The following is a 26977-nucleotide window of genomic DNA, read 5'->3' on the forward strand; positions in this document are numbered from 1 at the left end:
TCAAGTGGCCAGTGTAGACAGATGGCAAGTTTTTGCGCAAAAGTGGCCGCTTTTGCGCAGAATCTTGCCAGTCTAGACGCACCCCATATGTGTAAATATATAGCTCAAGTGAAGCGAATTTGACATAGTAATACATAGGATTTGTGAATAGTTCATATTAGGGATTTGAATGGTTAACCACCTGGACTGGAGCAGCCCTCCTGGCCACGCTTCTTAAGCGGTTAACCAGTTAAACATAACATTTAAAAGATTAACTGATTGAATGGGTGGAATTTTACATCCCTAGTTCATATTACTGAACGCTAAATCAGGATGGCTGCAGTTTAACGTTATACGTGCAAACAGGTTTGCAAATGTTTCAGGTGTACGTTATAAATGTAACCAGCCCTTGTCTCTCTCCCAGTGAATCACTGCCTCCTCTAACCCAACAATATGTTCAGGAGGTGCAGAATTCACCCTTTACTCTTATCAGGGGTGACTGGTGAGGGGCGACATGGGGGGGTCACTGGCCACATGACCCCTTCCCCCAACCCTTGCAAAGGCCGGGACAATGACCCTCCTCCCCAGGCCTTGCTTCTCCCTGCCCCTGCTTTGCCCTCTCCCAGCCTTTGCCCCAACCCGATCCCTGAGTGTTGCAGCAGGAGACTGCCTCCCTCCACCCTCACCACAAGCAGCAGCAGAAGTGGAGTAACATGGCCTCAGCTTGCTCTGCTCCCCCAGCCATGTTGCTTCACTTCCCACTTGTTGGTGTGGGGCATTCCTGCCCCCTCCCCGAAGCGATGCAGCTGGGAAAACAGAGTGAGCTGGGATCACATTGTTCCACTTCCCCCGCTGCTGCCAGTGCATGCACGGGAGCTGGACTACTGCTGCAGGTGCCAAGCCCTCCTACTAGTCTGTCTACTATCTCCTTGCTGCTCTCAGCCATGGCCTTGGGGTCAGATGCCTCCTCGTACCCCTTCATGTGTCGCCCCAATTCTCATGTCAGAAGGTGGTGGAAACAGGAAACAGATTCTTTAGCAGCAGCTTAGCAAATGAGCACAGAACAAAGCTATCCCATAATTCTTAGCACACTATCCAGGAAAGCTCTGGAGTTCCCTACAAACAGTATGCTGAGAGAGAAAAGCCCTTCATATCTAGCATGTGATTGCTATGAAAACCTAGAGTTTTCTTTGCCAAAATGCCTACTCGATATGAGGTGACTCTCACTGCCAATATGCTCATTTATAAAGCTGACATAGCATGTAGGTTTCCCAGATTCCTGTGTAGTACACACAGAGTGGTGTGTGAGTACATGTGTGATCCTCAAGACTCCAGCCAACAACAAACTGAGTTGGGAGAGAGGCAGAGGTTGTTTGGGGAAACGCTCCTCTTTTAGGCAGATCATTCCATAATTGCTCACTATAGAGGTTTCTTGGATTTTCCTCTGTGATGCTCGTCACTGTTAGACACACAACAATGTTAGCAAGTCGATCACTGATCTGACCCAGCATGGGGGTTCTAGCTACCTAACTTTCTATCAGTAGTATGAAAAGCTGACAAAAATCTGTCCCTACAGGAAATCTGTACATTACTTACAGCAAAAAGGAATCTTAAAATAACCTTTTCCAAGATGGTTGATTATTTTATATGTAGTCTTTAATGGTGGGTTTTTGTGGGGAACAGAATTTGTCTGGTTATCACTTTGCTAAATGTCAAAATAATGTGAAGGTTTTGTTGTTTTTCACATTTTTAATATATCTAGCTCCTAGATAGGAGTTGGAAATACTAGTAGAACATTTGTATTTAATGTTTGAAATGAACACAATTTTTGAAAGTCCTGTTAATTGGACTTTTAGCTGGCATATGGCTAGTATAATAATCCAGGCTTAATTAGCAAGTCTGGGAAAGAATGCACTCCTAATATGGTGTTAAAGCAATCATAGTTTCTTAATCAAGAATGACATTTTTGAACCTAGAATTTAGCAGACTTCTTTTTCAGTCATGATGTATGAAATGTGCTTAACACTGATCTACTGAGGAATTTTTTTAAATTGCCTGTGTGTTGATGCAGGAAAAAAATCCCAGAAGAACAATACCTTTCTTTCCATATACTTGCACCTTAATGAAGGTGATGCTGAAGACATAGCTTGCTTAATTTTCAAAGCATTAATATCCCAAAAATGTTACTGTGGATAGCGGGGTTGAAAGGTTGCTTGACCTTTTGAAAAATCCCCATTATTGTGACTGATACGTAGTGTCCTTTGCTTGAATTGCCTTGCTTTTGGCACTTACCAGCATCCAAGGACAGACATGATCTATCAGCAGGACAGGATGTGTGAACTGCCTAGATGTCTGCAGAATGTTCAGGAGTACTTAATAGTATGTCTGGAATTAATGGTCATTGGTTGTTGACAAGCAACCACCCTTCAATTGGGCCTTACAAAATGGTTAATGAGTGTGATGTTGCATCCCCTTATTTTTATAGTATTATGTTTTGGACTATGAATATGGATAATTCGAATATGCTTTTGTCAGGGGGTTCACACCCCAGTGCACCTCAGTGCCCCCTGTCTGTCTTCATATAGCCCATCTCAGGGCAGAATACAGTCTGTATGGGTTGCTCATCATAGGCATTTGGGCTTATCTCCGTGGCCCCGCTTACCTAAGCCAGGCTGTAACCTGTCTCCACGCCCGGGCCTTTCCTCCAGCCCCTCATCAGGGTAGCCTTAGCTGGCCTTCTCCCAGCTCTAGCTGGCTAGCCCCAGCAGGTCTCCCTCCTGGGAGCTCCTGCTTCCTCCACAGCCAGCCCCTCACTGGCCTCTCTCCTCCCCCTTTGAGCAACCTGGGCTTCTCTATATATACGAGCCAGCTGTGCTCATACTCGCCCTAATGGGTTCAGCTGGCTTCTCTCAGCCATTCATGCAGTCCTGGATCTTTGCCAGCTGGGCTCTCCCACGCCCTAATAGGTTCAGCTGGCTTCTACCAGCCATTCGTGCAGTCCTGGGTCTTTGCCAGCTGGGTTCTCTCTAGCCCTAACTAGCTCCCGCTGGCCTCCTCTCTGCTAGCCCCGGCTCCGGGACGGAGTCCGAGTATTAAAGGGCCAGTGCAGGGCAGGCGCCCTGTCACAGCTTTATTCAAAATGAAGCATGAGAGCTTCCATTGGAAAGCATGTAATCTCTTAAATGTAATCTCCTATTCTATTTGTGTGCATGAATTTGTCTTGTGTATGAAGTTAGAATTATGAAGTATAACCCCATTTATATATCTAGGGGTGTGTCTAGACCAGTGTTTCCCAATTGGTGCGCCACAGAACCCTGGGGTTCCGCAAAGCGAAAGTAAGGTTTCAGTGAGAACCCTGCACTCCTCTGTCCCCTCTTAAAGAGACAGACAAATTTAGGTAGAACCTGGCTTTTTTTTCCTTAGAAACTAGGGGTTCCTTGAAATACTTCTGAGCTAAAAAGGGTTCTGTGGCCAAATAAAATTGGGAAATGCTGGTCTAGACTACTGAGTTTTTTTCAAAAAAGTGGCCTTTTTTTAAGGCCACCTGCATTTAGACTGCAGTCACGTTCTTTTAAAATTAAATTGAAAGAACACTGTGGTTTTTTCGAAATCAGTAAACCTACTTTTACCAGGAAGTATGCCTTTTTTTGAAAGAGCTGTTTCAAAAAAAGGCGTTTTTGACCACAAACAGGGCTTTTTCAAAAGAGAGCACCCAGATTGCCTGGATGCTCTCTTTCCAAAAAGTGTCTCACTTTTTTGAAACCCTTGTGGCTGTCGAGACAATCTCTTTCGAAAGTGGCTTGAAGTCTAGACGTACCCTGTATGCGCTAATGAAGGCCATTAGAAATACTCAAGGAACTTAAGGGTCCAGTGCTCAAAGCAATGATCTGTGAATAATCTTGTTTTTCCTGTAAGCCTGGATTATTGTGGTTGGTTCTACAAAGACATGTGACCATGCCACCTATATCTGGAATCCATCTTGAATTTTGTATTTTTCCACAGGGATGGGGAGAATTGAACAATGACTTTCTTACCCGGGGAAATTCTGTATAAGAAAAAGGAAGCAAACAATGATTGCCTACAGCTGGTTTCACAGACAGCTCTCCACCCTGGAACATGATACATGAAAAAGACACGGAAACAAAATAACTCTAAGGACGGGGTGGAGAGAAGCTGCTAGACTTAGGTTAAAAAAAACCCCTTTGCTCTGGCAGAGATGATTTCAAACAACTTGTCTTATCTGGCTTAGTAATTTACTTTGATCCCCCACTGGCCCTGCACTCCCTATGGGGCTTCCTTTTGAAATGGCTGAGGAGATGCAGGGAGCATGGACCTCTCCCACTGGTCTTGTGCTCCCTGTGGAGCTTCTGCTCTTGAAAGGCTCAGGAGCTCTAAATTTAATATCCCTCCTAATGAGAGAGATTTATTTGACATTCTGGTCTCATTCAGGCTGTTAACCTGGGTGCTGTGTCAAGTCCCTGTGACTGAGCCTTCTTGGATTTGAGCTGCTCTCAGTGTCTGTTACTCTGCAGAGGTTGGCTGTTACTCCAGTTCTCTGCATTTTCCAGGACAGACCAGAACTGGTGGCTGAGCAGGACAGGATGGTGGGGTGCCCCTGTGGGCAGGTAGACTGGCTCAGTGGTATGTTTAACTCACAAGGGGATCTCTGTGACCATCCCATCACAATGCTGAGTAATCTTCTCTGAGTAATAAACTGAGAAGAGGTGGGGAGAAGTTGTGATAATTAAGAGAGCTAAATTATATCCTTGAAGCAGGTGGAAGTAGTGTGCATATATTCAAGGACAATATCTGACATATAGTTTGGGTTAAAATTAAGGTACATGAGTACTATATTGGGATAGGAAGGGAAAGCTGTAGTACTTAAGGGCCCAATCCTGTCAGATATTGAGCGTCTCTTCAGTGGTGCTGAGTGCCTCCAACAGCAGTGGGCCCTAAAATGTTAGTAAATAGAGCGAAACTAGGGAGGGATGCCACAGCTTCTTACTCCATTGGATGAGCATAGTCAACTTACTAAAGGATTGTTTATTTATCTTGTAGCATTTTGGCCCAGCCCTTATGCTAATCTACTATATAGCTGAGAGAGTTTGTCTGTTCAAGAACTCCTAAACAGTAAGAGCTAGGACCACCAAATTCAGTATTCAGCTTCTTCTTATCACATGTACAAAATAGGAAGTGACTGTCTAGGAAGGAATACTGCAGAAAGGGATCGAGGGGTCATAAGTGGCCTCAAGCTAAATATGAGTCAAAAGTGTGACACTGTTGCAAAAAAAGCAAACATCATTCTGGGATACGTTAACAGGAGTGTTGTGAGCAAGACACAAGAATCATTCTTCACCCTACTCTCTGCTGATTAGGCTTCAGCTGGAGTATCGTGTCTTGTTCAGGGCACCACACTTCAGGATAGATGTTTAGAAATTGGAGATGGGAAGAAGGAGAGCATCCTTAATCTCTGAGGAGAGAACAAGAAGCAATGGGTTTAAATTGCAGCAAGGGAGGTGTAGATTGGACATTAGGAAAAACTTCCTAACTGTCAGGGTGGTTAAACATTGGAATAAATTGCCTAGGGAGGTTGTGGAATCTCCATCTCTGGAGATATTTAAGAGCAGGTTAGTCAGACATCTGTCAGGGAAGGTCTAGATGGTGCTTGGCCCTGTCATGAGGGCAGGGGACTGGACTTGATGATCTTTTGAGGTCCCTTCCAGTTCTAGTGTTCTATCATTCTATGATAACTTAAAACCACGTAAGGGATTGGTTGTGCCAGGAAAATGGGATGTGCTTGGAATGCTTCTCATAAAACCATGCAGAAAAGAGACCGGTGAAAGGGACTGACTGGGTGCTACATTTCCCAGGTGCCCTTTAGGGAGGGCAGGAAGGGCTGAAACTCCCCACTCCAATTCATTCACACAGGGACATTGCTCACTATTCCCCTTTGTCAGGAGTGAGGGGAAAGTGCACAGTTTGTTGCATTTCTCACTGGCTGGGGAGTGCAGGAGGCAGACAAGCTGTGCACTTTGCTCTTGTGCCCTGATAGGGACAGGAAAAGGAAGAGAAAACAACCCTGGTACAAACCATTGGCTTCCCTGTCCTTTCCACCCACCCCTCTACCCGCCTATTGTGCTCATTTAACCAAAGGTTCATGACAGCTTGGATATAACCAAAATATTAACATTTGGTTCCCTTCTTGAGCTTTCTAACAAAGAATCTGGGACTGTAACTTTATTTACAGGAAAAGCAGAGGCTGCAATCCTGGACCCCTCTGGGCAATAGATTGTAAGGACATTGTGTGACTACCTAAACAATAGAGAAGCATGCAAATCCCTTCCCCCTTAAACTGCATATGTTCATAACTGACTGCATAGAATTAGCAGACAGGGAAGGAAATATTTTAATAAGATTATAGGATAAAATACAGTAGGGATTCATGAAAATTATTATATACACTTCAATATTATATATATATATACAGTAAAACTCCATTGGTCTGGCATCCAATGCTCCAGCACTCCTGATGGTCCGGCACCATCAGGAACCTGGAAGTGCTCTGGGCAGCCGGACAATTGGAGCTGCTCTGTGCCCGGCTTCCCCGATTCAGCCGCTGCTGAAACTGACCAGCAGCTGAATTGGGGAATCCGGGGGCAAAGCAGCTGGGGTGCTGCCGGGTTGGTCCCATAGTGCTGCCCCTTGAGGCTGCGGGACCAACCCGGCAGCACCCCAGCTGCTCTGCCCCAGACGTCCCCGATTCAGCCGCTGCTGAAACTGACCAGCGGCTGACCAGAATCAGCCGCTGGTCAGTTTCAGCAGCGGCTGACTTGGGGACGCCTGGGGCAGAGCAGCTGGGATGCTGCAGGGTTGGTCCTGTAGCACCGCTCCTCGGTGCTGCGGGACCAACCTGACAGCACCCCAGCTGCTCTGTCCCAGGCGTCCCCAAGAGCAGCGGCTGAATCGGGGATGCCTGGGGCAGAGCCGGACTATTGGAAGGGGGAGCTATGAGGAGTCTGGGGTGGCATCCCCCCACCCCATCCTGGACCCCTCATAGTCCCCTCTTCCAATAGTCCGGCATATCTGATAATCTGGCACCCCCTGGGTCCTAAAGGTGCCGGATTATCGGAAGTTTACTGTACTGAGAAGTGCCATCTTTAGATGTCTCTGTCTGAATAATGCCACCTGCCACTCATGCTGTATACCAAGTGATGGGCTAGCTTGATGTGGAGAGGTGGTGATGAGGAATCAGCATAGGAAGGCTTTAAAGAAAAGCTGTGTTTCCAGGAGGGATTTGGATTTAGAATGGTAGGTCATTTAGTGTGAGCAGGAGGCTGGGCCAAGCGGAAGGTGCACTGGTGGGGAAAAAAGGAATGAAGAGATGGAGGAGGCTGTGAACTGTATATTAAGAGTGGCTTGGAAAAACCCAGGCAGCTGAGGAGCAGGACAAAATGAAAGCAGGAATTTATGAACAGGTATTGGATTGCTGTTACAGAGTTGCTCATGAATGCTGGGCTGCTGCTCCAGACAGAACATAGTGGACCTGTCATGGTTCCACTGCCGAAACTGTTCCTTATAAGGGCTGCCTCCTGTGGTGCCTTGCATCTAGTGTGGCCCTGGACACCTGTGCTATGTGGATGTGCCACTGGGCAGCGTTTCATACTTTGTATCAGGTGCAAAGGAGTGAATAATCTGCCCAAGAGAGTGCACAGCCCTGTGTGCATTATGGAGCCAAGTTTGGCAGCATCCGACTTCACAGAACACAAATTTTCAAACTTTAAAGAGGTTTGTACAGGCTGGAAGCCTTCGTCAAAGGCAGGAGGCTTGTATTGCGACATCTGAGGACTAGACTTGCTGTAATGAAAACTGCTGTGATATTTTAATAAAATGAAGGCAAAAGCTCCAACAATAATGTAATGAGGAAGAGGATGAGAAAGCTCAGTTCTCCAAAGTTCATGGTCATTCTACAAAATGCCTCCAGATAATGCTGTAACATCCCTTGCCCCTTTCAGGAGCATACAGAAGATGACGTGTTTAACACTAGTGTTCTCTTATGGAGTAATACAGTAGACTTTCGATAATCCGGCACCTTTTGGATCTAGGTGGTGCCAGATTATCAGATTTGCCAGAGAATCAGGAGGTCCAGTACAGCTGCACATCTTAACAGCTGGCCAGGACAAGATCTCCCTCTCTCCCCTCCCCTTTCCTCTTCGCATCTCTTCCATGCTGTGACCTGATCCTCCTCCCTCTCCCTTCCCCTTTCCTCTTCCCCTCTCTCTCCTTCCTGCTGTAACCTGATCCTCCTCCTCCTCCCCTCCCCTTTCCCCTTCGCTGAAGCAAAACGCTCTTCTCCATACTATAACAGGATCCCACTCCCTCCCGCCCTCCCCCAACCTTATGCTCCCTTTGGTTACAGCCAGCGCGTGTGCTAAGCGGCAGGCTTTTTAATCAGCTGGTCAGGAGCGCTTGGCATTTTGATGCCAGCGTATCAGGAGTGCCGAACAGTTGGATGCCGGACTATCGGAGTTTTACTGTACTGTGCTTTGCTTATAACTTTCAATAGGCTATCTAGCATCCTTGATCAAGGGTTGCATTCCCCTGGATGTCAATCACGGCTGCCCACACACACCTTGAGCAGTATTTTGCCTGAAGTCTGAGTCATTATGATACATACATCAAACTTTCTGACATCAGAAACAAAGGAGACAAAACTCAAGTGTTTCGGAAATTCATATTCCTGTAAAGGTTCTTAAAATAAAAACATCATATGCAGAGTGAAAGGAATATTTATTTCAACAACTGCTGTTTTTCAATGCCACATATTTAAGTGTGATTTTTAACAAATTTCAGCAAGACAAAGTTATACTTTCAACAGATGCTATTCAATGTATACTGTATTTTGTCAAATCCTATTTCATGCTGTAAATATGGCCCTTAACTAGTTTCTGTAGTCCTGAAAGCTGTAATTACACAGGATTGTATAGTAGATGTTTGCATGCATTAGTGTTGCAAGGTACTGTAAGCATTATTTGGGAATAGTGGCCATTTAAAGTCAGGGCCTGGAAAGTCCTATGTTTATATGGCATGCATTGGACTTGTTTGATATATTAAAAATTATATCCACTTACCTGGATGTTAGGAATGCATATTTATTTTGTCCAATAATCAACTGGGATTTTGTGCTGCAATTTATGGTGTAATTATATGATGCATGTTGCCTAACTGGTACAGGAAATGTGGCAGAGTATTGTCATTTAGGAGCTACTTCCCTAAACATCAGAACAAATGTTTTTGACCACTGGATGACACTGTAAGTGTGGCAAGCCGTTGCAGGTTCTGTTTCAGAGTTTAGTCTGATATCATTGCTTCAGACACTCATCTTCACATTCTGGATTAAAGTCTGCTGTGCCGAGTTTGGACTCGGACTTGGTGAGAAGGGAAGAGGGTGAAAAGGAACCACTTTGTTTCCGTAATTTTGGGTCAGCTGAAATGGCCTCTGGGATAATTTAGAGTAACTTTAGAGCTTCTGCATTGCACTGACTGCTTTGCTGAATCAGAACCATAGTTCAGAACAATGAGGGAAGAATTTGCATACAGACTCCTGCCATATGTATGTAAGAAGAAATGGTACAACATTTTGTGGTGATCTAGTATTTAATATTAAACAGTCCAGATGCACAGTATTAGTCATAAAGTATTTGAAAACATGATCACTGAGGAGGAAAAAGAACAGTTCATAGTGGTACAAGGAGACATGTAATTGAGAGTAGTAGGGTAGAATTGGACAATAGAAAATATAGGCTGATGATCAGGAAAAATCTCTAAGAATGAGGACTGTGGAATAGGCTTCCTAAGGAGATAGTTATATACCTCAGCCTCTCGGATACTCATAGACTCATAGACTTTAAGGTCAGAAGGGACCATTTTGATCATCTAGTCTGACCCCCTGCACAATTCAGGCCACAGAATCTCACCCACCCACTGCTAGAATAATCCTCTCACCTATATCTCAGATATTGAAGTCCTCGAAACGATGGTTCAAAGACCCCTAGATGCAGAGAATCCTCCCGCTAGTGACCCGTGCCCCATGCTACAGAGGAAGGCAAAAAACCTCCAGGGCCTCTGCCAATCTACCCTGGAGGAAAATTCCTTCCCGACCCCAAATATGGCGATAAGCTGAACCCTGAGCATGTGGGCAAGACTCACGAGCCAGACACCCAGAAAAAAGTTCTCTATAGCAACTCCTGTCTTCCCACCATGCTCATGGTATAAAGTTGTAGTCAGACATATAAGGAATGTTGGAAATCCTATTTCGTGTGTTATTTAAAACTGTGCTAAACTAAGCACTCAGTGGAATACTAGGAAACAGTCTTGTACGGTCAGGAGGCATCCTCTCTCTCTCTCTTTTTTTTTTACATCTTTTCTTCTAGGATTCACTGCTTTTTTTCTTTAATGGCCCCCTCTGATTCTGCCTAAATTTCTTGTCTCCTTTTTTACAGTGGTTAAAATCTTCCAACACTCCTAAGTTTAGGTTCCAGAGTCCCATTTTCAAAAGTGACTTTGACACTAAGAAGTCTGAGTCTTATTGAAAGTTAATAATCTGACGCAGATGACAAATAAAAACTGTTTTGCTAGTTTTTTTTTTTTAAGAAACCTTTTACTTTATGTTCCCTCCTAACTCCCTGGCATGAATATAGCAAAAAGGGAGAAATAGATCATATAGAAACACACTTAGTATCAAAATAGATGTGGCAGCTTGAGCATGATTTTATATTGTCCACTTCAACCATCCATGGAATCAATACAAAAAATGCTGGATCAGGTCACTAGAAAACTGTAAATTTTACTGTTTTGATCTGTGAAACAATATTTCTTGTAAAGACCACATTGTGCTGTTGGTTGTTTTCTTTCATGCTGTATTATGACTTCAAAGCAATAGGGAGCAATGCTTAAAAAATTAATAGCATGATATGGCCCAGTGATTTTAGAATAACAGCAAACATGAACTTAGAATCCCCTTTCCTTATAGAAAGCTTTAAAAAGGCTGTATCTGGATTTCGTGTCTTATGTTTTCAAATGTGTCCACTTCTTTTAATCCAATAGAGCACTGAACAAATCTCTACATTGTGTCAGAATTTTCTTGAAGTCCAGGCAAACGGTATGGAAGGACAAAAGGACAGCCAAGATCTTCCCCTGAGACCACTGGGACGACCTCTGTCTGATGCTGATAGGTTGAGAAAGGTCATCCAAGAACTTATGGACACTGAAAAATCATATGTCAAGGTAAAAGAGAAAGCTTCCTGATTAGCTATAGTCTTCCTGTTGAACTTTACAATGTTTTGCATGTGATACTTGTACATTTTCAGGCTTATCTGTTTATTAGCCGACTACTAAAAGTGCCTGCTTGTGATGGGGTACTATGGTGTTGAGGCACGTCCTCAGGCTGGCAGACTGAGGAAGCTCTCTGAGGAGTGATCTCAAGGGGTTGCACTGAATAATATGGAATAAGGAGCCGTGGACTGACAGATACCTTGGAGAAGGGAAACTCTTGATTGCAAACTGGGACAGAAAGAGCTTACTACGCCTTTTAGGCACATCTGTCTAGGAGAAGGCAACTTGTATGCTCTCCCTCCAGTGCACATGTTGCAGATCCTGTGTCTTCGTATGACGGTTAGTATGAGAAGAGAGAGTGGGATCAGAACTCACAAGCCAGCCTCATTTAAATCTATTCATATGCAAAGGTATATCTCATTAACAAGAGGTCAGTCTTTAGCATCAAGAAAGTCCTACAGCGATGAGGATGTGACGTTGGATGCAGGTGGAAGATGCATCCAAAACAAGCGAGATTTGGCTTTGCCATCAGGACATCACTAGTCCTCCAGCTTGAATCCCAGCCACGTTATCAGTCCTCACCTTGTGACTGCAAAGCTTAGACAGAGGCAGGGAAAGTGGCTTGTACTTGTCAGTGAATATGCATCCACTGTGCCTGCTGAAGATGATGAAAAGGAGGCTTTCTACAATAGCCTGAATTCAGTGATCTCTGCAGTACCTTTTAAATCCAAGCTGTACATACTTTACGATTTTAATGCTAGAGGTGGTCAGGACTGCACCACAGGTTTAAAGGTGCTTGGACATCATAGTATTGTGAATGAGTCCTCAAAGGATACCTTCCTCCTTCAAACTTGTGGACTGGATTAACATTAAGGAAACAACCTACAAACCTGCTGTCAGAATACTAGGTTTCAAAAATGCAAACACAAGGACTGGTTTGATGATAAGGACAAAGATGCTTAAGATCTTCTTGATAAGATGCATGTGACACACCTATCCTGCATCAACAATAAAGAGAATGCCTCTAGGAAATCCGTATACATTCAAGCTAAGCAGAAGGCACAAGTCAGATTATGGCAAATGAAAGAGGACTGGTGGAAATGTAAAGCAGTCAAACTTATAGATGCAGCTGATAGACGTGATTTTTAAAGCATTCTATGGGCTGAAGGAAGTCTCTGAGCTGTGGATTGACACCAGCGTGCTCTGTTGATGGCAGCACTCTGATTACAGATAGTCCTCAAATCCTTGACCGCTGGGCTGAACATGTATTCAACCAGACATCAACTTTTGACAGAGATTCCTTAGGGGGCTAATGACTCTCAGCTGTTATACCGCCAACTCTTGATGAGGAACAAAAAGCTGTCAGGCAGATGAAATCTGGGAAGGCACCTGGCAGAGACACTATTCCATCAGAGAGTTAGAAAGCTGGTGGTGGCCATCTGATATGCCATGTCACCCATTTATATATCACCATTTGGGAGAAAGAGAGTAAGTCCCCCATGGACTTCAAAGATGTCCTAATTGTACGCATATACAAGAGAAAAGTGATTGTGCATGCTGTAATGACCACTAGGGCATCTCACTGCTGTCTTTAGCTGGTAAGATCCTGGCCTACATCCTCTACAACGGGCTATTATATGTGTTCACAAATGGCATAATTCCTGAACGTCAGTGTGGACTTTCAGGGCACGTCTAAACTACTTTTTTTTTTTCAAAAGAAGATATGCAAATTCCATCGGATCTTTCAAAAGTGAAAGTAGTCTGGACATGTTCTTTTTTTGGAAAACCCTTTTTCGAAAAAAAACGCATAAACCTCCTTTTTTAAGGAAGAGCCATTTTTTCGAAAAAGGGTTTTTTTTCCTGAAAAAAAAAGCCGTATCGACTACTTTCACTTTTGAAAGATTCTCTTTCGAAATTGAGATTGGAAGAAGATATGCAAATTCCCACAGAATTTGCATATCCTCTTTCAAAAAATTCTACGTAGTCTAGACTTAGCCTTAGTACTGGTCAAGGCATTGCCAACATGATATTCACAACCAAGCCAATCCAAGAAAAATGTAGAGAGCAACATCAGGATCTTTAGATGATTTTCATCAACCTGACCAAGGCATTTGACATGGTCAACAGAAACAGGCTTTGGACAGTACTTGAGCTAATTGGCTGTCTTGAAAAATGTTTCAATATAGTTTGGTCCTTTCATGATGGTATATTGGGTCACATCCCTAACAATGGACAGACATCAGCACCTTTTGAAGTATCAAATGGCACAAAGCAAGGATGTGTCCTTGCTCCTCCTATTCAACAACTACTTTTAGATTATGCTGTTACAGGTTGTATCTCCCTAAACTGGGACTCCCCGGTCTGGCAACCCCCATAGAGCCCTGGCTGGGAGTCTGAGAGCCTACAGAGAGCCTACAGAGAGCCCCATGGCCTCCCCAGGCAGGGAGCGCCATAGCAGCAGTGGCCAGAGCTGGCTGCCCAGCTGAGCCAGAAGCAGTGGGGCTGGTTGGGCTAAAAGTGGAGCCAGCAGTGGGAAAGGTTGGCAGGCTGGGGGGCCAGTGGCAAGGGACCTCCCCTGGTCTGGAAAATTCCCTCATTTGAAACTGGTCAGGTCCTAAGAGATCCAACCTGTAGTTGCTTTCAAGGATTGTGCATACCTATTCAGTTCAGAACTGACAGTAGCATTTGCAATCTCCAAAGATTTCAGGCTTGCACCAAAGTATTGATTATAACTATCCATAACCTCCTGTTTACTGGTGACTGTGCATTGGTGACTTATTCAGTCCAGGATGCACTGGAGCTTTTTGATCACTTTGCTACTTCTCACCAATTTGGACTCACTTTGAGCCTCAAGAAGACAAAGGTTATATCCCAGTCTGTGTGGAAGGAGCCCAGCTGATACTGTTCTTAAGGCTTTTGATAAATTTTGCTACCATGAAAGCATACTGTCCTTCAGTATAAATGCTGCTGCTGATGTATCGACTAGTCAAAGCCAGCACTGCCTTCAGAAGATTGACCAAGTGCTTATGGAATGTCCATGGTGTTAAACGTCACACAAAGGTAACAGTTCATCAGGCAGTTGCCCTGAATATCCTGCTATATGGCTTGGAGTCAAGGACCATATTGACACCATGTTTTGAAACTCGATCCGTTCCATGTACGTCACCTCAGAAAGATTGTCCATGTGAGTCTGTGGGACAAAATTCCTAACACAGTGGTCCTTAAGCGTGTGGTGTGATGAGTGTGGAAGCAATGCTTATTAAACAAACTGTTTCACAGGATTGGTCATGTTATGAGGACACACCGATACCAAAGATGATCTACTATGGCCTACTTGTTCCTGAAAATCCCTCTATTGGTGGTCAGCATGAGTGTTATAAAGATATCTTAAAGGCAAACATGAACTCCTGTGGCATATCTCCTGGTGACCTGGAAATCATAGCTCAAGACAGATTGTTCTGGTAGCAAACTAAGGTACAGACTCTCAGATGCTTTAAGAGTCAACGTTTCCAGATATTACAAGAAAAGAAAGAGTGTAGAGCACCCCCAAATGGTGAATTTTATGTGACATCTGGAATCAGATTTGCTGATCAAGGATTGGATTAGTCACTCACCAAAGTCATCACAGAAGACGAGTCCCATCAACTGATGGCTCAGACTGTACCATACCACAAAAGGGCCTGAACCTATAGTGCTCATTCTCCTGAATATTCATATAATCTTCAATGGACTTAACTTTTGTGAGTAAAGGCTGCAGGATTGGGCCCAACATTTTAGATCCCTGTGAAGTTTGAGATACAGTCCTTTATATGGGGAAAAAGGGGTATGAGGACATTCATTTGCAGAGGGCATCTACGATACCTGAGGATTCCATTCATTCAGTTGGGTCATCCTGTGGATTTTTCCACACTTCTTCAGAATTTAAGCTTTTTTTTTTTTTTTTTTTTTTAAGACAACACTTTTCTGGCTCTTTGAAGAATATCTTTACTATGGAACCTAATGCACTGGTCAATTCATGATTAAAACACACAATGCATAATTTCAGCTGTTTCTAGTATTAATAATTTGTTTACTTAGTAAAGAAGGTTAAACTTTTTTCTGAATGCAAGCTAATTAAGTCTGGATTACAAAAGCAGTCACTTCCTGTTGGTGAGTGCTGTAGCAGTCCCACCCTCTACCCTGCTAATGAGAGACTCCTTGCCCTTCTCACCCATGGCATTTGAGAGACGTGTTGCCTGAATCTAAACTAAAAATAGTTTTTAGTGTTGCAAAAAAGTGAATTGTTTCTCGGTTTTTCCTTTTTGACCATCATTTTTATTATATACCATGATTTTAAATGTAACATGGGTATGAGTTGTTATATAAAGCTGAGCAAAATCTTTATTTCCTGTAGGATTTGAGCTGCCTTTTTGAATTATACTTGGAACCCCTTCAGAATGAGACCTTTCTTACCCAAGATGAGGTGAGATAATAGTTAACAATGTTTTCTTCATTCTTTTTTATTCTCTGTAAAATCACTTGACATTTGGGCTTTTCCATTGCTGAGAAGCCTGACAGCAAATAATAGAGCACACACCATTGTGTTTTTCTATTTAGCATATAAGATCTTTTGTAATGGTAATCCTTCTCCTGACTAAAAAATACTTGGGCTTTTTAACCACTTTGTCCTTGTGGATTCGTTTCCAAAACTATTAAGAAAAGAAACAAACAAAAAAACCCAAAAAAAGAAAAAAAAACACATTGACTTGTGATAGAAATGTAGCCGGGTTAGTCTGGTGTAGCTGAAGCAAAATACAGGACTATGTAGCACTTTAAAGACTAACAGGATTGTTTATTAGATGATGAGCTTTCGTGGGCCAGACCCACTTCCTCAGATCAAATAGTGGAAGAAAATAGTCACAACCATATATACCAAAGGATACAATTTTAAAAAAAGGAACACACATGAAAAAGACAAATCACATTTCAGAACAGAACGGGGATGGGGGGGGGAGGAGGAAGTTAAATGTCTGTGAGCTAATGATATTAGAGGTGATAATTGGGGAAGCTATCTTTGTAATGGGTAAGATAACTAGAGTGTTTGTTGAGACCCCTGCATAAAGTGTCGAATTTTAGCATGAATGACAGTTCAGAGGATTCCCTTTCAAGTGCAGATTTAAAAGGTTTTTGAAGCAGAATGCAGGTCATTAAGTCGTTGAGACAATGTTCTTTCTGGTTGAAATGGCAAGAAACTGTTTTTTCTTTGTGATCCTGTCTAATATCTGTTTTGTGGGCATTGATCCTTTGGCGAAGTGTCTGAGACGTTTGTCCAATGTACATAGCAGACGGACACTTTCGGCACATGATAGCATAAATTATATTTCTGGATGCGCAGGAATATGTGTTCTTGATCTTATAACTCACTTGGTTAGGTCCAATAATGGTATCAGCAGAGTAAATATGTGGACAAAGCTGGCAAAGGGGTTTGTTGCAAGGGAAGGTACCAGGGTTGGTATTAGTGTGGTATGTCCTGTGGTTGTTGGTAAGAATCATCTTGAGGTTAGGTGGTTGACTTGTGGCACTCCTTTGTTTATAGCCCCTTAATGGATTGTCTCCTCATAGCATCCATTAAAGTTGGATGCTTCATGTCTGCCATGTTTGATTTTCACACAGATGGAGTCATTGTTTGGCAGTCTGCCAGAAATGTTGGATTTCCAGAGGGTGTTTTTGGAGACTCTAGAAGATGGAATTTCTGCCTCCTCAGATTTTAACACACTGGAAACCCCATCCCAGTTTCGGGTAAACATGTGGTCTTTTAACTCATTGTAATGTGTCTGGAAGTTTGTGCAGAGTTCTGGTGTTGAGGTTTATTCTCTCTCTTTTATTACAACTACTGATTCCCCCTCCGCCTTTGGATTGTTCTATGAAACGTTGCAAAGAGGGCAGATAATTACAGTATTAAATTTCTATTTTGTATGCATTTCATTAGCTTATTTCCCAAAGATCCATACTAAATAGGGAAAGTTCAATTTACTTTTTTAAAAAAGTCCTTGTTTTTCTTTTTTTAAAAAGTGAATTCAATGCTCATGAAATATGTATCATATTGCCAGCAATAGAGACTGAATTTCTCTATGATGAACAGCTCTGCTCCCCTGATGGACCTTCATTCCTGACATGGAAGGACCATCTGTATGACTAAAAGGAGAGTTGGTGTCCGTATCTTTGCAATACTTGGTCTTGTGCTGATACTGCCAGATGAAGTGGATGTTATGGTGATGTCCGCAGGGAGCTGGCTGAAACCATTCATTCACTGTAGGCCCCTGAACAATTGTCAGGCAGGAACAACTTTTACTTATGGACCTGAATTGGAATTTAATTTATAACCTAAAGCCAAAAGGCTCCATAGTCTACTACAACCCTCTCATTTATATACAGTCATACTTTAGAGAGGCTATGCTTGTTTTTTGAACACCTACTCTTTGGATAAGTGCATTTCAACCACCTTTTTCAGTTGTAAACTGAGCACATTTATAGGGAAGCCAGTGAAACAAAACAAATATAAAATCTCCCAAGACCATCTGGCTTTTCAGAATAGAACCATGTTCTGGTATGCAGAGACTTCAGTTGTCAATGTAGGTATTTGGTTATATGTAGAGAATATACCGTTTCAAACATGGTTCGGAACAGCAGCTGCCCGAGCTTGAAAATGGGACCACAATACTAAAAAGCAAGCTAAATCACTCCATAGCCCTTAATTAAGATGTTAACCAATATATGTATTTATTTCATTTATTATCTTGGTTTCAGAAACTGCTATTTTCACTTGGAGGCTCTTTCCTGTATTATGCTGACCACTTCAAACTGTACAGTGGATTCTGTGCAAACCACATAAAAGTTCAGAAAGTCCTTGAGAGAGGTAATTAATTGATATAATTCCTCTGCATGACGTTAACTTCACATAAATCACTATCACAAGTTTTATCAATTTAAGGCTTGTGCCCCATGAGAATTCTAATATTAATAAAGGAGAAGTGGGAGGTCTTTTAATGTGAGTATCTGTGATCTGTCCTTGTGAGATAACGTAATAATGATCTAATGCAATATCAGAAGTTTTCTTCTGCAAGTAACACCTCCAGACTAGCTCGAATAGCAACAGAAGCTTTTTCCATAAGGCAGTGCTATCTACAGATTCAGTTCACGCTTAAAAAAACAGCAGCTTTTAGATCTATATTTGGGTGTGCACGCAATATATGAAGTTGTGTGTCAGTCAAAGCTGAAGAGGGGTGAGATGAAAGTAATAAAGTAGTTCTTTCACACTGAGATCTTAGTGTTTTGTTGCTTTAGAGCAGGCCAAATTTACAGTACATTGAGTTATGCCCAGTTGCTCACTTAGCAACTATTAGTTCTATGATATGTTACTTATAATTATTAGGCTATTAAAATCTACCATTAATTTGTCATTTTCTGCATTAAGCATTGTTTGAAATGCATATGAAAAGTTTTTTGTTTTTTTTTTTAATGGAAGCATACTGTTCTCAATTTAGCCTCTGTGACTTGTCCATTGAACTGACCATCTATCCTTTCTATATTTAGCCAAAACAGATAAAGCTTTTAAGGCCTTTCTGGATGAACGGAACCCCACGAAACAGCATTCGTCTACTCTGGAGTCGTACCTCATCAAGCCTGTCCAGAGAGTGCTGAAGTACCCTTTGCTCCTGAAGGAGCTGGTGTCCCTGACAGATAATGAGAGTGAGGAGCATTATCACCTGACAGGTATCGATATTTGTTCTTCTATGGGGACTACAGAAAGTTTCAGTTTAATTTCAAGCCTTATTAAAATGTACAACTGCAGCACACTACCAGAATTTCTGTGATACTGGAACATTTTCTCAAATCCTAGAGAGAATCATACTTTCTTGCCTTTAAAAAAACACAGTAATTAAGAATAAGCTCTGTTATCAGAATTTTCTTGGAAATTAGATGTTGGAGAGTCTTTTAAAAAAATGGCCAAGAGCTGCTGTCATGGATGGAACTAAGCTTCCCACTCTGTATTATTCTTGAAACAAAATCATGACAGCTCAGTGTTTTTGTTTTAAATGATAAGAAATGGTGAAGAAAGCTCCATCTTGTGGTTATTATTCACTGTCGAAACATGTTAAAAATGCTCAGCCAAATCAATGGGTGAAAATTGCCTGTAACCCTCATTCTTGCAGAGATGGAGTTTACGACTTGCACTCTTCTCTTTTAGAAAGGACAGACCTTTTGTTTTAAAGAAAATAGGGTTGACTATTTTCCTAGGACCTAGTCCTCCAGCCTTCGCACAAGCAAAACAACTATTTCATTCTGTATTTGAATTGTAAATTACTTTCTAGTATAAGTGAGAGTATGTCTACACTACAGAGGGGTGATTTTTTGTTGTTGTTTTTTTAAACGGCCATTTTTCTGAAAACATTTCAATTATGTCCACACTGCAATCGCATTCTTTCGAAAGAACAGAGGGGTTTTTCCTGCATTGGTAATCCTCATTCTATGAGGAAAAAGCCTTTTTGCGAAAGAGCTCTTTTTTGCAAAAAGGCGTGTGTGGATGGGGAAGAGGGAGTTCTTTCGGAAGAAGAGGAAAGAGGAAAATCACAGGTGCCCTGGTGGCCATTCCGTCCATAGTAATCACAGCTTACATGCGAGAGAGCGTCCATTCAGTGTGGACCCTCTCTTTTGAAAAAACAGATTGCTTTTTCAATGCACTTTTGCAGTGTGGATGCTCCCCTTTGGAAGAAGTTTTTTCAGAAGATCTCTTCTGGAAATGCTTATTTCGAAAGAAGCCTGCAGTCTAGACGTAGCCTGAGAAATATGAAGTTAACATTGAAGCAACAGTCTTATCACATATGGTCAGTTTTTCAGGTGCCAGTGGTAAAAATGTCCTTCAACTTCAAATGGAGCTGTATAGAGCCTCTAATATTATTTTTGAAGGATTCAGAATAGATGCTAAGTAAATACAGGTGTCAGCAAACCTGAACACATTAAAAAAATAAAGTGTAACATGCAGTTGTGCCAAAAACCCCAAGAGCTGGGGAAACTCTTATACAAGAAAATAGTTCTTCCGCATCAAAAACAATCTTGAGATGAGTTGCTTGTGGAGTAAACTTGACACTGGAATATGTAAAGAATGGTCATTTGGCAGGGTGTGAGGAAGCAAACCTCACTTCTCTAATCCCTTTGTGTCTGACTGCAAAATCCAGCTGAAATTCAAAGCTTTTCTTGTAGTATTTCTTTACAAAGATGGTCTATAGAATTTAACTTCATGAATGTTTTCCCAAGATACAATATGCAGAGCCTGGGTGGCCACAACTGTAATTCCTTAAGTCTTCCTGTGCAAAGCCAAACCCTACTCTTTCAAAAAAATTGTAAAACTCATGAAAACAGCATATGTTAGCGTGTCTATAGTCACACTGATGCTCCTGTTCATTGATTCTTGTTTATGTTAATAGTGCCACAGCTACCATTAGATTGAAGTTTTATATAATTTATAGCTTTTATTTTACTAAAATATGTATTTTAGTCTTTGGGAATACTTAAAACACCCATTAAGAAGTTCACTGAATATGCTGATCAGCAAGTATGGAGCCCATATTTACTATGACTAAGTAAAGTAACTGATCTATTCATAATGATTATTGGCCATGGACCATTATGGCTTGAGACCTTGAATAATTGGGACCCTGAGTAAAAATCTCTCACAGGCTTTCATAAAAAAATCATGTCTTTATAATATGAAATTGAATTATTAGTCTGTTAAATGGTGGATTTTGTTTAAAAACCTCAGAAGCACTGAAGGCAATGGAAAAAGTAGCCAGTCATATCAATGAAATGCAGAAGATATATGAGGACTATGGTGCTGTGTTTGACCAACTGGTTGCAGATCAAAGTGGAACAGAGAAGGAGGTAAGAGGAAAAAATGGAACATTATATTATTCACGTCAGGTGTAGTCCTCTAAGACACTGTATATTCTTAACTCTGTTTTCTACCTGTCCCATCAAATTTCTTTCTTTCCTTCTCAAAGAGCTTGTCAAAAACAAAACTGTAAGTGCATGGCAAGTTGCGATGTAAATCTACATCACAATAACCTACCACATACTATGTGTCCCTGTAGACCCTAGTGACGTGCACTAAAAACGGTCATTTCAAAGTGCACTGGATACTTTGTGCATGGCAAGCCAGATGCAAGGTAGATTTACACCCCATTCTGCAAGCTGAGTGTTCATATAGGCAGACCTCAGCAAGTACTGTCATGTTTACAGACGGCTGGCAAATCTTCTATAGGTCTGCTCTGAAGGGCCATTGGGAACAGACAGTCACTAAATCACAGGAAGAAAACAATGAAGAGTGGTTCTCAACCTTTCCACACCATTGTGTCCTGATTTATCTTGCGTACCCTTAATTTTCATCCCCTTGTAAACTACTTGCTTAATAAAGCAAACGTAAAAATCACAATGTTATGGCACATTATTCATGAAAACTTGCTTGCTTTCTCATTTTTATCATATAAAGTAAATTGGAATTTATTGTACTTACATTTCAGTGCAAAATAGAGCACTATAAACAAGTCATTGAATGAAATTTTAGTTTGTATTGACTTCAGTAGTGCTTAGATGAGTTGATGCACCCCCTTTCCCCCAGGAGGGACCTCTGCATACCCTCACGGATACATGTACCCCTGATAGATAACCTACAACAGTGGTTCTCAATGTCCAAAAACTCGAGTTCAAATTTTAGGCATGAGTGCTTAGATTTCAGAAACTGGAATCCTGTTCCATCAAAAATATTCTAGCAGGATTCATTATAATGCCCATTACAACAATCATTTTGGGTTCATCTAGTACTGGTACATACATATCTGTTTATCAGAGCAAAAAAAAAAACCCAACCCATTAGTTGGTATTATGGGCTAGTGGATCAGCTCGTATGAACTGACTGCATCAGCTGTGGAGGTAGCTATTTTTGTCTTATTAATATTTGTAATATATTGTTGTTTGCTGTGAGAGATACCGTTAGCATTAAGGAAAGGCTTTTTTTGTTACTAATACCTCAACATTATTTGCTTTTATCTAAGCTCTAGACATGAAAGTGCATCAAAATAAAATGTGCAATTATTACCCCTCTAATCAAATTCGTTATTTTATTGCCATATCATATATATAGTAGCCCAGTGTCTGAAAGTCTGTAACGCCAAAATGCTGGCTGTTCCCTCTGGGCGGCGCTGTTGCCTGAGTCACGTCCTTCGCCTCCTGCCGTGGCGCTCAGCTGACTTCTGCACCGCTCAGCCGGGCTGTCGCGGGGGAGCAAGCAGCGCAAGCGGCCATTTGGGCACTGCAGTCCCCATGCAGCACGGGAGCACAGAGCCCAACGGCCGTTTGGGCGCCGCAGTCCCCCCGAGTGAAAGGCAAGAGGGGGAGGAGAAGAGAAAGAGAGACAGAGAGCGGGGGAGGCAGTAGGAGGAGGAAGAGAGAGAGACAGAACGAGACCGGAGGCTCAGGAGAGAAGACTGATGTGGAGGAGAGACCTGAAAATCCCATCTTATGACGGGCTAATTGGCTAGTTGAAAAAGAAAACTAGAGAGAGCATAATGGATCATGTTCTCTGCTGTTTTCTGAAATTGGACCAGCAAGTTCTCTAGATCTAGCCATTTGTAGCCAATGACGTATAAGGGGATCACTTGCTAGGGTGCATCATATGCAACAGTTACTAATTTAATTGTTTTAAGTTTAACCCTGATAAAAAGAGCCAAATTATTTCTGTTCTGGAAGAGAGAAAGCACTGCTCAAGAGAAAGAAAATCCGAAGATTATCAGCCATGTCCTAATTCATTCTTATACACTGATGATAAAGGAACATCACAGTTGGCTATATCTCAATGACTGAACTTCAAGTCAGACCTAATGTTCTTCATGTTAAGTGTTAGTAGCAAAAGTAAGCTCTAAGAGGTAAATTTACCCAACTTCTAAAACTTGTATGCTATTGTTATGAGAGTAAGTATCTTTTAAATATATATAGTGTGTGTGCACACGTGCAGATATATACAGGCAGTCCCTGAGTTACGCAGATCCGCACTTACGAATGGGGCTTTTCTCGCCCCGGAACTCGTGGGAGGCGGGACCACCCAGACGCACAGTGGTCCCGCCACTCCGTCCTCCGGGGCGAGAAAAGCTGCTCCGGGTGTCCCTGGTCTGCTGGGGGGATAGGGACACCCCGAGCAAAGCTTTGGAAGCGGCGGGGTCCCGCGCCTCTGTGGCTTTGCTCCGGAGCAAAGCCTTGGAGGCGCGGGATCCCACCGTCCCCGCGGCTTTGCTCCGGGTCTCCCTGGTCTGCTGGGGGGGGGGGGGGGGAGGGTGCGCAGCTAGTGCACCCCCCCCAGCAGACCAGGCTTTTGTTGTGGACACCTGGGGTAGAGCAGCTGGGGTGCTGCCGGGTTGGTCCTGGGACCACCTACCCGGCAGCGCCCCAGCTGTTCTGTCCCAGGCTCCAGATTCAGCCGCTGTTGAAACTGATCAGTGGCTGATTCCAGGAAGCTGGGGCAGAGCAACTTTGCCTTGGGCTTCCTGTAGTCAGCCTCTGGTCAGTTTCAGCAGCAGCGGCTCAATCTGGAGCCAGTTCCGACTTACGTACAAATTCAACTTAAGAACAAACCTATAGTCCCTATCTTGTACGTAACCCGGGGACTGCCTGTAGTAAAAAGGTATGCTTACATTTAATGTTGTCAGCCTGCATTGATTCACAATGGTGGACATTAATTTAAACTTATTTTTTAAAACATAATATAGGTCACAGAACTTTCAATGGGAGAACTTCTGATGTACTCTGCTGTTTCCTGGTTGAATCCTTTTCCATCACTGGGCAAAGCAAGAAAAGACCTTGAACTTACAGTGTTTGGTTAGTGTCCTATTAAGAGACAACCTTAAAGATATTCAGTACATCTTCTTGCTAGTAGTATATGACAACTTATATTTTACTAATCAGATTAACTAAAATGTAAGCCCTGCTACAGTCATGGTCCTGTAAATGATCAAGGTCTAGATATCTGAAACTGAGATTAGTAATATAATCACTAACTTCTCTGTGATGGCTTTTCCCTCTGCCTGCTCTACTATCACCAAAGTCCTTGTCTCATCTCTACAAACATTACCACTATCTGCATGCACCTACGTGGGTTGAAGACAGTGAATAACTTCCTGAGGGTTTGAGTTACTCATTCATTTAGCTGATGACCTTGAATTTCAAGGTTTCATTTAGACACATAATTTATGTAGGAACTGAGGAGGAGCTAAAAATTGTTTAACATGCCAGCTTGTGGTAGCCTTTAGGGCACTTGGACATTTGTTTGAAACTAAAGCACATACAGAAGGAAGTACTGTTTGTCTACAGATTAACACAGTTGGATTTATTAGTGATTTTTTTTTTCATAGTGACCATGTGAGACCAAGCGCTGGGTGTTCCCAAACACTATCCCTAAAGAAAGATGTCTGAGTGATATGTAGAGAGGCTGGATTGTCTTCTAGTCAGAGTAATAACCTGCAACTTAGGAAACCTGGCTTCAATTCCCCATCTCCACCACAGACATTTCCTAGTGACCATAGGTGACTCACTAAATGCCTCAGTTCTGCATCTGCAAAATGGAGATAACAGCATTTCCCTACCTCATGGAGGCACTGTAAGGCTAGATATATTACAGTGTGAGGCACTCAGACCCTATGGCAATACTACAGATAGTCAAGAATTTTGAGAGCTCTGAGGTTTCGCATTTCAAAGGAAATGCTGAACTGCATCAAAGAAGAAATTTGACATCTATAATGGGCCTCTTCTTTCTGCAACATTTTCCTTCCCCTCAAGGGAAGTTGCTGGCTCATCGCTTTTTCACAATAATGTTTTCAATTTATACAAGTACATATAAGGCCAATTTCTGTAATCTTGATACCGGGAAATAAGCTTTCTAAAAGAATTAGGGATGAGCAATATTGTTAAAAAAGTAGTTTTGTGAACAAGTCACACTTAAGCAGATGCTATGGGAATTTTTGTATGTGTGTGTATTGGTAGATTGTTAAAAAGTACCCCGTAGATTGTAGTTAACTGGAAATAACTTCAGTCAGTCAGTATAACCATCAGATCTGTTTTGTTGAATACTAGACCTACAATCAGAAGCATCTTATTCTTTCTTTTCAGTTTTTAAGAGGGCTGTCATACTGGTATATAAGGAGAACTGCAAACTGAAAAAGAAAGTGGTAAGTCTGACAAGAACTCCAAGCTATAGATATTTGTGCATGGGATCATAGAGTTTGACAGATGGAACCACCAGGTCATCTAGGGTCACTACTTTGATTCAAAAGTGAACATGTGAACACTAAAGGAAAAGTGAGTGGTACACACTGCTGGTTTAATGCAATGAGATCACAGTGGTCTGGATATTGCAACAGATTGCATTACTGAGTCAATAAGCAGAACATTTCTGTGTGAACTAATGCTCCAGGAGGATGCTGAGAGGGGATTTCTGCCAGATATGAGATCAAACTTAAACATTTGGGAATCATTAAAGAATCCAGGAGACTTCTCATTAACCTGCATATTTTGGCATAATTCAAACTCAATTATTTAGCAATTACGTCACCTCTTCCTCTGGTACTAGTTGAATACAGCATTCTTTACTTTCTGTCTTAAACTGGGGGAACCACGTGGCTAAAGCTATTCCTGTGTACACCACATCTTTCATTCCAGAGTGAACTGTCATGTGAAAAGGTAACATACAGGCAGTCCCCGGGTTTACGTACAAGATAGGGACTGTAGGTTTGTTCTTAAGTTGAATTTGTATGTAAGTCGGAACTGGTACATATTGTAGGGGAAACTCTAGCCAAACATTTCTCCAAAGCTCAGTTTTATTCTCCCACACCTCACTTCTCTCAGTCCTTTATTCTCAAGCTGAGGTGTCTGCTGAGAAAAGCCGCTCCGGGTCTCCCTGGTCTGCTGGGGGGAGGGGCACTAGCTTCGCGTCTCCCTGGTCTGCTCGGGGGAAGCAGCTAGTGCGTGGTTGCCTCACCCCGTTTGTAAGTAGGGATCTGATGTAAGTCGGATCCATGTAACCCGGGGACTGCCTGTACTTATTTAATTGGGCTGGCTAAAACAATTTTCAAGTTTATAGCTAAGTGTCATATTTTATACATTGCAATTACTTGAAATACCCTCAACTCTCTACTCCTAGGAGGTCACAAGGAGACAACTCAAATAACTTGAGTTGAAATAACTTGCAGAGATTGATACACAATAAGCAGTTAAATCCCAAAAGAAATGTGCTATGCCTCAGTTTGCATAATAGGGTTTTCTGTCCCTGTGAATAAGCTAATTGCACAGAAAGGAGATGATGTGGAGCATCAGTGTAATATGCTTATGCTATGAGAGATGTAAACAATTGTAATAAAAGGAACAAGTATAGCAGCGTTGTCACCTGAAGAATTTGTTTGGCTAAATAAGTAGTTGGCTTACTCATAGTGAATTTGCTCCATTCGTTTATTTCATGTGAAAATATGCAATTTCAAAAACTAATTTTTCAAATGTGCAGTATTCAGTATTTCTCAGATCTCACTGTGTTTTATAGTCAAACTAACAGTAATGTATTCAAGGAGCAACAATATTCAACTAAAATTCTCTG

General features: G+C 42.1%; 1 protein-coding gene across 5 annotated transcripts in view; it reads left to right on the forward strand.

Annotated features, from left to right (window-relative positions):
* The window catches only part of TIAM2 (TIAM Rac1 associated GEF 2), a 185355-nt gene that overhangs the window by 149752 nt on the left and 8626 nt on the right, over nucleotides 1-26977 (forward strand). For all 5 annotated transcript variants that reach the window (XM_006114983.5, XM_006114984.5, XM_014569522.4 and 2 more), the window contains 8 exons: nucleotides 11083-11262; nucleotides 15704-15772; nucleotides 16963-17088; nucleotides 18097-18205; nucleotides 18883-19062; nucleotides 21110-21228; nucleotides 24105-24213; nucleotides 25501-25559. In XM_006114983.5, the coding sequence (XP_006115045.4) occupies nucleotides 11083-11262; nucleotides 15704-15772; nucleotides 16963-17088; nucleotides 18097-18205; nucleotides 18883-19062; nucleotides 21110-21228; nucleotides 24105-24213; nucleotides 25501-25559 (951 nt within the window). The remainder of the gene's footprint in view (nucleotides 1-11082; nucleotides 11263-15703; nucleotides 15773-16962; nucleotides 17089-18096; nucleotides 18206-18882; nucleotides 19063-21109; nucleotides 21229-24104; nucleotides 24214-25500; nucleotides 25560-26977) is intronic.

This window comes from Pelodiscus sinensis, chromosome 3 (assembly GCF_052426305.1).
Source record: "Pelodiscus sinensis isolate ZL-2025 chromosome 3, ASM5242630v1, whole genome shotgun sequence".
Taxonomy (NCBI): Eukaryota; Metazoa; Chordata; order Testudines; family Trionychidae; genus Pelodiscus; species Pelodiscus sinensis.